Genomic DNA, 12,228 nt, shown 5'->3' with positions numbered 1-12,228 from the left:
ACCTTCTCACTTCGGTGCAGTCCAGGAAAGTGGGGGCGGGTCTCAGCCCTTGACTTTGGATTTCCCGCAGATGCTCTGCTCCCGGGTAACCCTTTGGGTTCTTCAGTAACCGGAAGATGGCAGTGAAGAAGGCCCAGGCTGCCCGGGCCCAGCATGGACTTCATGAAACACTGCTGCAGACTCCGCACCCCTAACCGTTTGTCTCTGTCTTCCCCAGGGGACACTTAAACTGGCTGCAACTAGATCGAAGAGTGCTGGAGCACGACTTCCCTAAAAAGTCGGGGCCCGTGGTTTTGTACTTCTGCGTCAGGTACGTACACCTAGGATCCACCCTGGCTTCTGGCACTTTCCTTTGTCAGCAAAGCCTCTGGGGGAGGCACTTCCAGGGAAGGGGACCGTCGTGTCTGTCTGGGCTCCGTACTAGGGATAGAGGTTGTAGCAAACACAGGTGTGAGTGTGCAAGGCGTGTGTGTTTGCCCTCTTGCACTAGGATGCGTGTGTGGAAGGAAAATGGCACCTCGTTCGGGGTTTGTGTGGGGGACTCGGAGAGAGCCGAGGGTCTCGAACTAGGCATGCCCTGGGACTCCTGGGGGCTGGTTAGAGCTCAGAAAGAGACAAAAGAGGGCGCTTTTCTGGCTCCGTGGAGACAGAAGTCTCTATTTCCTTTCTTGCTATCACCAGTGCTGCTTGAGTCTCTTGAAATTTGTGCATTTTATCCCACATGGGTCAGTGCATTTCCTAGCAAGGGAGGAGAAAGCGTAAAAACAGTCAGAAGGTGGTCATTCTCTGCTCACGCATCTATCCTGGGAGATTTCATTTAATGATTGCAAAGGAAGCTACGGTTGTGACACGGTGCTTCCAAGAGGCCTTGGGGGCCCCAGAACTGATCATGTCTGTTGGCAAAAGGGTGTGGGAAGCCTGAGGGGCAAAGTGGCCCAGTCAGAGTTGGCCCCCAGGCCCAGCAGCTCCAGCGCCCACTGCACTTGGTCTGTGGCCCCTTCGGTCTCCCTGTCCAGAGCCCAGATCAGGGCAAAACTACAGAAGCATTAGGGATGTGTGCTCTTCATTTTGCTTCGTTTTTGCAGGGTCAGGGATGGAGCCCAGGCCTTGAATATGCAAGGCAGGTGGTCTACTGCTGAGCCACACTCGAGCCTTCAGAAGGCCCTGTCACCCCATTCCCGGCTCCTGCTCCTTCGAAAGTGCTCACAAAACCCCTCAGCCTGCCACCCACTGCTCCCTACCAAGCAGGGTCAGGCTGCGGTTTTAGACCCAGCTGTCCCAAGCCCGCAGACGGCATCAGAGGGGTCTTAACATCAGAGTAGGCCCCTTCCTCAGGCTGGAGTGTGCGTCTCCACCTCAGCTGCGGAGTCATTTACTCTTGCACTTAATGCCTTTTTGATTTAACAGCTGCAGACACATCGGAGCTAATTGCAGCCATTTCCATGACGGAGGGGAATGATTTTAATGCCATATTCTCTTCAACAGTGTCTACCGTGTCTCAGTTTAGTGGAAAAGTAACCATGTAAAGGAGACTCGGTCCTGCGGGGAGGCACAGGCGGTGCTGGGCAGGACCCCTGGAGTGGCCCCTAAGCGGTTCTCTGGCCCGAAGTGGAGGCGGGTGTGTGCCCTTGGCCGCGTGGCGCTGCCTCCTTCCTGCGCTTTTTATTCTAATGACTGAGATGTGTTGGCTGTGTTGAGGATTCGTTCACGGGCATTTCAAGCTTCACACCATATTCAACATAAGTTCTAAAAATCTAAAAGACCGTGTATTGTGATTCTTTTTTTTCTTTTCCATTCAGTTTATTGGTACATTTTAGGTATAAAATACAATTACATTCATCATTGGGATCTTGTACCATTACATGAGTATCTTAATTCTTATTTTTTCCCCTTCCTCTGCCCTCGCTTCACCCCCTCCACCCTTCCCTATTTGCAAAGACTTTGCTTCCATTTTTTTCCTTTTCTCGCATTTTTTCTTTTCCCTTCTTTCCCTTCCCCTACCCCTCCCACTTCCCCTGCTCCTTTAGACCTTTTCTTCCTGTTACACAATATCAATTATACATTTTTTTAAATTACAGCATCAAGATCTAGGAGACATTACCACAGATTTTATAGAATTTAAAAGGATATAGAAAGCATATTTCAAAAATCTTCAATTTGACAACTTCTAAGAAGTACCTTGGAAGACAAATTAATGAAACTGACTCTGGAGGAAATATAAAATTTGAATAGCACCTATTAAAGAAAGTATATTCCTAGCTTAAAAACCTACCTATATGATAACAACAGGCTCATATACATTTTAACTGATAAATTATATCAAACATTCAAAGCAGAATAAAGAAGGAACACTTCTCCCCTCATTTTAGGAAATCAACATTGTCCTAATCCTAAAACTGGATAAAGATAATAGGAGAAAAAAGTATGAACATAGATAGAAATTTGATTAACAAAACAAACTATTAGAAGTCAGATCTGGCAGTATGTAGAAAGTGGTTTTGTTATAGGGATGGCAGTGTTGGTTCAGCATTGGAAGATCCACCCCCAAAAGTCATCATTTTAACAGAGGAAAGGAGAAAGCCATGTGATCCTGTCACTAGTTGGAGAAAAAGTACTGGACTAAATTCCACAGCTGTTCATGGTCAAAGCTATCGGAAGACTAGAAGTAGAACAGAACCTTCTCAACAGATAAGCTATGTACTCCATACTTCCAGCGAGAACCCCTTATATGAATGGAGAAGATACAATGCTTTCTCCCTAAGGTGGGGAACAAGGGCACATATGCCTACTCTTCATCTGTCCACTAAACTTTGAAACATAGGCCCAAACCAAAATAGTCTGGCAATAAAAAGAAACAAATAGCATAGAATTGGCAAGGTAGAAGTAAAATCTTTATATGTAGATGAAATGATCATCTACAGAGAAAATACTAAGAAATCTGTAGGAGCCCCTAGAACTTGTATTTGAATTTACCAAGATTAGAAAACACAAGGTATATATAAAAATTCTGGTCTATGTATACTTGCTATAAATGAAGAATTGGATATGGAAATTTAAAAGTTATGTAGTAGTAGAAAGGACCTGGAAAAGTAAAAAGAAAAAGAAAACAGTGTTGGAAGACATTTAGTACCTAATTTTAAGACTTCCTCTAAAGTTACAGTAATCAAGGCAGTTTTGGTGTAAGGAAAGACATATAGATCATTGGAATAAAACAGAGAATCTAGAAATAGATCCACACATGGTCCACTGAGTTTTGAAAAATTATTTAACATTAACATTTTATAGAACATAAACTCATTTCAAGAGCAGAGGAAAAGATAGTGTTTTCAGCAAATGGCACCAGAACACCTGGTATCCGTATGTAAAAAATTAACCTCAACCCTTTATTTCCATACATAAAAATAACTTGAAAGAATCTATGAACCTAAATATGAAAGACTAAAACTATAAAACTTTAAGAAGAAATTATAAGGGAAAATGTTTATGAATTTATGGTAGGCAAGAATTTCCTAGAATATAAAAAACATGATGTATAAAAGAAAAAAATTGATTAATGAGATTCCATCAAAATTTAGAACTTTAAATGACATCATTCAGAAAATGAAAAGTAGTCCTTAAACAGACCATATTTATAATGCATATAACCTATAACCAGAATATATAAAGAACTCTTACAGCTTATTAATAGACAACCCAATTAAAAAGTAGACACAAGATGATAAATAGCCAGTATAGCAAAAGGAAAGGTGTGCAACACTAGAATCAAAAAAATACTAATCAGTACAATAACAAGATCGTATTATACACTCATTAGGGAGATGAAGTCAGAAGTTTTAAAAGAACAAATGTCAGCTTAGGTGTGAATCCGTTAGAACTTTCTAATACTGCTAATGTGAATGTAAAATGATAAAACCATTCAGGAAAACAATATAGAAATTTCTTGTGTTACTGTTAAGAACCAACAGTTCTGTTCTTAAGTTTTTACTTAAGAGGAACGAAAACACATGTTCACAATAGATTTGTACATAGAAGTTGACTATTCCTTGTCTGAAATTCTTGGGACCAGAGCGTTTCAGATTTTCATTGGAAATCCCCTTGCTCTGCAAAGAGGATAGCTACTCCTGCTTTTTTTTTTCCGGTTCCTGTCACATGGAGTATTGTTTTCCACTGTTTAACTTTCAGACTATGAGTTTCTTTTTGAACTAAGTATGTTTCTTGTATGGAGCATATTGTTGGATCTTGCTTCTTGACCCATTGTGCCAGTCTGTTTCTTTTGATTGGTGAATTGAGACCATTAACATTGATGGTTATAACTGATATGTATTGACTTATCGTCATGACTTTTTCTTTTTGTTGGATTCTCCCTCTTTGTGTTTAATTTCTTGTCGCACCCAACAGATTCATTCTGCTGGGCTTCCTGGGGTTGTGATCCTTGTTGTCTTTTCCTAGGACATTGTCTAAAATTTTTTGGAGCACTGGTTTGGTACTCATGAAGTTCCTAAAGTGCTCTTTGTCATGAAAGTATCTTATTTCTCCATCAATTTTGAAAGATAGTTTTGCAGAGTACATCAATCTGGGTTGGAGGCTGTTTTCCTTCAGGGCTTGCAATACATTACTCCAAGCTCTTCTTGCCTTGATGGTTTGTGTTGAGAAGTCTGCTGTGATTCTGATGGGCTTTCCTTTGTATGTGATTTATTTCTTTTCTCTAACTGCTTGTAGAATTTTGTTCTTCTGTTGGGTTTCTGGATTCTTAACTATTATGTGTAGATTTTTTTTTTTTATCACAGCTACTTGGAGTCCTGTATGCCTCCCTTATCTGTATGTCAAGTTCTCTTCCCCTGCTTGGGAAGTTTTCTGCCATCACTTCTGTGAACAATTTTTTTATGTTGTCTGAATTCTCTCTTGTTTCTTCATTGACTCCAGTCAGTCTTATGTTATTCTTCTTTGCATCGTCTAGCAGCTGCTGGATTGATTTCTCGTGGTCCCTTACAATTTTGAAGCAATTTTTCTTTCACTGGTCACTAATTGCAATCTTATCTTCTTTATCTGAAATTCTGTCCTCACATTGGTTCATTCTGCTGCATAGACTTTCAATGGAGTTTTTAATCTCCTGGAAATCTATTTGTATCTGCTTTATGGATTCCATTTGTTTCCTATGTTGGGATTCCATCATGTTCCTCAGCTCCTCTATTTTTTTTTAATCTGTGTCCTCTCTAGATTTATTAATCATGTCTTGCACTATAGGCACAATCTCTGCTGTTATCTGAGAAATTATTTCTGATTTCATTTTTTCCAGATCCTCTTTTGTTGCTGTTTCAGAGAGTCCAGGTTGTTGAGTATCAGAGTGTTCCATCTCGTTTCCCTTTGGGGTTGCTGTAGGTGATCTAGAAGTCTGGTTTTGAGGCTTGTTTACGTGTCTTCTCATTTCAAGGGGCAGGTGGTGCTGCTGGCACCTGTGTGGCTCACATCCTCTGTGCTGGCCAGGGTGGTACAGCAGCCCGGAAGCCTCCTCCTGTGCTCTGGGAGTGGCTCACCTGCTCCCCATCTATTGTTGTTCTTAAGCAGTTACTCCAGCTTCATATCTGGAGGCAAGTTTTCCTTGGGCGGCTATCAAGTACCAGTACCTTCAAATGTTGAATTCAAATGTTGAATCCTACCAGCTCATCATTGTACCACGTGTTCAAGTTTTCAGCCTTTCACAGGACATTAACAAGTTATTAGGAAAACTACTAACACAACTAGTTACAGAGGTGCTACAGATTATTTTTTTGAGACAGGGTCTCGCTAAATTACCTAGGCTGGCCTCAAATTCTCAATCCTCCTGGCTCAGCCTCCTAAATTGCTGGGATTAGAGGGAGAGAAGGTACACAATTCTGACAGGGCGGTGGTCGAGAAGCAGTTCTCCTGAAAACAACATGGAAATAGAATGTAAAAGGTTCAAGGCCTGTTAAATGCAGGATGTGCTCTGTGATACAGGCTCTAAAAACATGCCTCCTGCTTCCAGAATGGGCAGGTGACCTCAAGACCAGGAAGCCTCCTGCACTGTTTTCTGTTTGTAATAAAAACAAACAAACAAACAACCAGCAATTGATTTCCTCTCTGTAAGAAAATAATTTACACTTAAAAATGGGATGAGGTGGGATTGTCTCCTCTGTGAAAAATGTTGCTTTTTCCTGGTGCCTTTTGCCGTAATTAGCCAAGAAGAGGCCGAATCCTGTCTCAGGTGGGGTGGGCAGAGGGTGTCGCTCAGGGCAAGGGCCCTGGGTTCCAGTTTTCAAAAACCTGTAAGAGCGCAGGCCAAGTAACCACCTGTATTCAACAGACAGGAGACACAGACCCAAGAGTGGGAGCACAGGGGCCTGGACTCAGGGTCCACTCCACTCCATGCTCCGGAGAGGGTCAGAGGCTGGTGTCCTGCTGCAGGATGCTTCAGAAGCACACGGTGGGAGACTCGCTGACCTGATCCCTCTAACTCAGTGGTCAGGGGGCTTTGGGGTCCTGGGAAAAGTCAGAGAGGGCAGCACTGTCCATCACTAAGCATTGCTCCCCGACAGTGGTCCCGACCCAGGGTGGCGAGTTCATAGTGCCACACCCTGTATGCATGTGCGCCCCACTGCATGTAGGAAGTCTGCATGCCTGTGAAACAATTGAACGTGCACACTAGGCACAGAAAGAGAGTGGCGACATAACTAACGGTGAGATAGAACGGCTCTGGCCTCACACTAAAAGTTAGTGAATGTGATCACTCCTGGAAGAACTGGTGTTGCCAGCCCCTGTTGATGGCGTGTTACTGACACTGGAGCGGAGGGTGGGAGGTGTACTAAGGATGACTCCTTGGGCTGGCAAGGTAGCCAGGTGTCCATGCACTAGCTGGAATGTGGGAAGTCTCCGATTCAGTCTCCAGCACTGTACACGCACGCGCACACATGACACACGCAGAATGATCACTATCTTCACAGCAATGCCTGAAGCAGGTCTTGTTATCTCTAATTAGAGATGAAGGAATGGGGCCCCAGTGGAGGCCAATACCTTCTCCCTGGCATTGCTGGAGCCGAGGAGAAATCTCATCCGTTCAACTAGATCTAACTCTACCCCTCGACCCTCACCATCTGCCGAGCATCTCCACAGGTAGAAAGCCACACCCTGGCACACCTGCCCACCCCTGACCACCTTCACTGCCAGCGTCCATCCCCCAAGGCTCTGCACAGGTGACGAGCACCGACCAGCATGGCCCAAATCAGAGCTGCGCTGGCAGAGTGCCCCTGCAGGGCAGCCACGTCCCAGAGCTCGGCGGGGGGCTGGCTCCCTGAAGAGGCACAGAGTTGAAAAGTCCCCTTTTGGGGAGGAAGGACCCCCATGGCAAAGCAGTTCTCAAGGCTGTTGGTGCCGCGCACCTTTCCTGGCACTGCGGACACCTGCAGGAAGGTCTTCTGCCCGGCACTCCTTCCTCACCCATAAGAAAACGCCCTGCTTGTCTCGCTCCTTGTCAGCACCCTGACCTGCTGGCCCATCAGAACCAAAGTCCACGGCCGTCCCAACTGCAGGGTGCCGCAGCGGTGTAGTACCCTCCGCTGCCCACAGACTGCTGAGGTCCCAGGTGCTGTTCTCGGGGCCACAGACAGAGCAGGAGAAATAGGCAAGCCGCTCCCAGCTCCCAGCTCGTTAGCCCTGCCTGCCACCCCCTTCACCCACGTGGCCCAAACCCACGGGTGCCCTTCCAGCCATCCCTGGCCTGGGCTTCACCTCCCGGCCATTTCGCACACACACACGTGCACATGCACATGCACACGCGTACACGAAGCTCGCCCCCCTCCCAGACCTCATGCAAGTACAGGTGATGGTGACCACTGTGACAGCTCACCTCTGCTGTCAGTGCTTCTAGCCAGTCCTGCCAGCCCTGCCACTCAGGGCCTGCGTCCCCCACGAGGGCTGCACCCCTGCAGAGTCCATGTCAGACACCCAAACTGTGGCTTCGAGGAGGTGCTGCTCTGCACGGCCTCCTCAGCATGTGCTACACACACACACACACACACACACACACACACACACACACACACGCATTCACACAGTCCGGGGAGCGTGACCCTCACCCTGCCTCTCAGCACTCGGAGCCCGGGCCTTCCACCTCCCGCCCTTCTGCGCCTTCTGAGCGCTCTCCCTCCACGCCTTCCCCTGTCCTAGGCTGTGTCTCCACGGAGCCTCCCTTGCATGACCACGCCTCACCCTCCTGTGCTGTGCACCACCTGGGCTGCCACCTTGTGTGTCCTGGGCCCTGGCGTGTGGACTGTGGGCAGGAATATAAACAGGCCAGACGTGCCTCCTCGGAGTGAGTTGCACAGACAGTAAACTGAATCGAACAATAGGGAGAAGGCAGAAAGAGATGCCAGGAAGCTTTTATCTGAGACAGCGTTTTGCAGCCTCCTCTACAACTGTCAGTGTCTCCCTGGCTGATTGAGACAGCAATTGCTGCTTCCTACCTCTCCTAAGAACAACGGCAGTGGCAGCACCGCTGTGAAAGGAGAGGCCCACGCCGGAACTTGCCACAGTTCAGCTGAGCGCCCCAGCGAAGGCTGAGGCACTGCTGACATTCTAACACGGAGGTGTGCAGCCGTGGCTGCTCTCAGCTTATCATTCTCATTATTACTGCTCTTCTTATGACCAAAAGTGGCATTCCAAATGTGACACTCGTGTTCGTTACAGGATGAAATCACTGGTCCATTTAATAAACACTCACTGTAAATGTCCAATGATTCCCAAATGCCGGGGGTGGCTGCAGGGGGAAGCCAGGCTCAGGGCTGGACAGAGCTCAGGCTTCTTTGGGCTGAAGGCCAGGACGCCCCGGCTGCAGAGCTGCTGCAATCTGGGGTTGTCCCAGCCCGGGACTGGAGCATCTACAGGCAGCGACGAACCAGTGCTGCCCACCGTGCTGAGGAACTGCCTCGGGCTGCGGGCTGTGCCTCACTCAGGTGCAGGACCAGCAGATCCAGAGGCCAAGGCGGGGGAATGAGTTTGGGCTGATGGCTCTGGGGCACAGGGCCTGTGGCCCACGCCGGGCACTCCAGTCGGCCAGGAGCCAGAGGCAGTGTGGCAGGAGCCACTTTGTGGGGCTCTGGGGGCCGGGCCAGTCTGAAATGTCCATGGCCCTGTCCGGCAGTGATCTCAGCGTGGGCAGGGGGGAGAGGGGCGTGGGACAGCCCCCTCCCCTCCGGGGCTTGCATAGCCCCCGGTTCATGGGACCTGCGTGCAAGGGCCGCGGCCTAGGAGGGCCACAGCGCTGCCTGGAGCCGGAGGGGCCCAGCCGGGCTGCACAGAGCTCGGAAAGCGGCGTTTCAGAAGCGCGAAGGACCAAAGGACCGGCTCCACTTCTGCCCAGAAAGGAGGCGCCTCAGCTCTCCTCAGGCCTGCGCCCCAGGGGCCCGCCCGCTGCCGCTGTCTCCTGAGACAGGCTAGCAGGAGACCGCCTTCCGGCTTCTGTCAAACCAGGAAGCGCCTCTGCCCCGCAGCTGCCCGTTACCCCTCTGCCTTCCCCCTCTTCGTGGCCAGAGCAGGCCGCTGGGAGGAAGTGAGTGGCGATGTGGAAGACGCTGACCTGGCCAGCTGGGTTCTTAGTATGTTTCCTTCCTCTGTGGCCTTGCTTGACCTTTTCACTGTCCAGTAGGAATTCTGAGCAAGGAAGACTGGAGAGGAGAACAGCTGAAAGTTGCAGTTTTCACTCAGCATATTCGCTGTGTAGACGTCTGGGCCAGGCACTGTCTTGGGACTCAGATACAAAAATGAGCGAGGCGTGGCCGCAGCCGCCGGACGGCACCCTGGCCGTTGTCAGAGAGGAGTGGGGGCCTGTCTGGGAGTGAGCAGGAGGCAGCAGTGGCCTCCGAGTCCCGTGGGGTGGGGAGGAGCACCGGCCGAACAGAGACACAGAAACATTCGTCTGTGTGTGAGTCTGCACATTGCACGTGATTTCTCAGAAGTCACTAACTTCCAGGTGTGGCCCTGATATCCCGCACGCCCGCCCGGGACCCGGGACCCGGACCCGGGACCTCAGCTCTCATAGCTTTCCACTTGACACGGAAAGCAGCTGAACAAGAGCTGCCACCTGCCTTTTCTCTCAGTGCCAGATAATCACAGTGGCCTCTGAGCTTGGCTCTGCCTTTGGGACTGAACCATAACTGGGGTCTAAACCTATAGGGTCTGAAATAGCTTCACTTTCAAAGAAGTGATGCCATGTGAGTTTGTATGGGTGGTCTCCTCCCTTCCCCTCTCCTATGTTCTCCTTCTTCTCTTCCTTCCTTCTATGTATTTTGCTACCCTGACTGCCCCTTGCCAAATGCCCTTGGTAAAGGATTTAGGTTTAAAAATTAAATCAGATTTAACGTATCTGGCTTTGAGGTGTAAAGTGTGCTACTGTATTTAGTTCTCCATTATTTGAGAGCTGAATGGACGCTGCTGTATGGAGACCCCATGATCTAAACACTTGTCCAAAACAGAAGGTAGGTGCTTTGGGGACAGAAAGGGACAAGTGGCTGAAATCAACCAGCCCAGGCGGCGCATTCCAGGGTGTGAGAGAGAACCACTTTGCAACTCTTCAAAAACTTGTAGGCTCTGACATGATGGCCTTTGTACCACTCCTGTCTGTAATATCTGAGGCCACACCTGGCTCCCCACACATTTTTAAATGAGTCTGTATTATAACCATCTCTGGGCCTCTGCTCACGTTGAGCAGGGACAGAAGACTTCACTGAGTCTGTAGACGAAAGCCGTGCTGGACTTGGCCTAGCCGGCAGATTTTTCTTTTGCCCTCTAACTGTTGTCTTGTTTTGCTGCTGCTGCTCCAATTATTGTCGTTTTAATTTGAATGAATATCCCATGTTTGAAAACTGGGAGACTTTTAGGTGGAAAATCACTGGCCTGCCATCTTCTGCAGCCCGTGAGGTTGTGCGACTTGCCCTCAGGTACACAGAGCCGGGGCTGGGTCCCTGGACTTGGGTTCCCTCACAGGACTCCGGTCATGACATCGCAACAAAGACTTAGCACCTCTTCATCTTGCTTCACTGTCCTTACCCTCTGCCCCTTGGCCCACCCAGGCTCTAGGAGCCCAGGAGCCAGTGTCCCCTTGTCTTGTCTGTGCTGTCCTGTCCACTGGGAGCCCACCTCCTTCCAGGTGCGCATTTCCGTCATTTCCCTATCCCAGCGCTGCATCACCCTAGCAGGCTAATCCTTAGGCAGTTCAAGCACATTACCTGATTAAAGAATTTAGTAAACTCCAAAGTGAATGTGCAAAGGCACATTCAATGTGAACTTGAATAATGTCAGCATGTTTCATCTTGAGAAAAATCCATACGCTTCATCTGGGTAGGGATTCACTTCTTACTTGGCTTAATATGCATTAATAGCAGTGTTCAGAGGCCTGGTCACAGCTCTGTGTATACAAATGGAGTCACACGTCACCATGTGGTAGCCATTTCTGAGAGAAATGTGGGTTCCTCCCCCGTTCAATTAAATGGAAGAAATCATCCTCTAAAAATTCTGCCTAACAATGATTTAGGACAAAAAAGTCACGCAGTGAAAGCAAGCTTATAAAAAGGTGGTGGACAGGTAAGGAAGAAGTGGCTGCGGGGCTTCAAATCTGCCCCACTGAGGCTGCAGCCTGTCCTTGGCTGTGGCCCTCAGGCATGAGCCTGACCCGCTGAGTGTACGTGAACAGTACTGACGCCCCCAGAAGAAACCGGATAAACTCCCGCACCTCTTTCTTTCCCTCACAGAGCATTGGGAATTCAGTCCTCATCTCCACGTGATTTCTGCTCCCTTGCTGGCTCACCTGCGCCTCTTCCCTTTCAGGTTCTACATCGAAAGCATTTCCTACCTGAAGGACAACGCCACCATCGAGCTGTTCTTCCTCAACGCCAAGTCCTGCATCTACAAGGTAGGCTCGCCCTCTCCCTGCTCTGTCCCTGCCCGGAGCTGGGGGCTGGAAATGCCAGGCTGTCCCCTGGTTGAGTGTGGACTGGGAGAAGCTGTGTGTGAATCCAGTCCTATGGGTAAAGGAGCACTTCGGGAGTGAAAGTCATCAGCCACTTGTGGCGGCTCCTCTGCTATTGCTGACCCTGGCTCTGTGGAGGTGTCCCTCACCCGAGGCTGCCCTGAGTGAGGGCAACAGGTACCCTCACCAGCTTAGGTCTCAGGAGCACCGATGGGCCTAGGCCGAGTACGCATGCCCCTGACTGTTTCGAC

General features: G+C 48.9%; 1 protein-coding gene across 13 annotated transcripts in view; it reads left to right on the top strand.

Annotated features, from left to right (window-relative positions):
* Frmd4a (FERM domain containing 4A) overlaps window positions 1–12,228 on the top strand; it is a 521,224-nt gene that overhangs the window by 399,356 nt on the left and 109,640 nt on the right. For all 13 annotated transcript variants that reach the window (XM_013078471.3, XM_087206807.1, XM_087206806.1 and 10 more), the window contains 2 exons: window positions 218–310; window positions 11,836–11,920. In XM_013078471.3, coding sequence (XP_012933925.2) covers window positions 218–310; window positions 11,836–11,920 — 178 coding nt within the window. The remainder of the gene's footprint in view (window positions 1–217; window positions 311–11,835; window positions 11,921–12,228) is intronic.

This window comes from Heterocephalus glaber, unplaced genomic scaffold (assembly GCF_053883595.1).
Source record: "Heterocephalus glaber isolate CG9 unplaced genomic scaffold, H.glaber_assembly_v1.0 deba00000738, whole genome shotgun sequence".
Taxonomy (NCBI): Eukaryota; Metazoa; Chordata; class Mammalia; order Rodentia; family Bathyergidae; genus Heterocephalus; species Heterocephalus glaber.
Note: the sequence above shows the minus strand (reverse complement) of the source record. Positions and strands in the feature narration are given on the sequence as shown.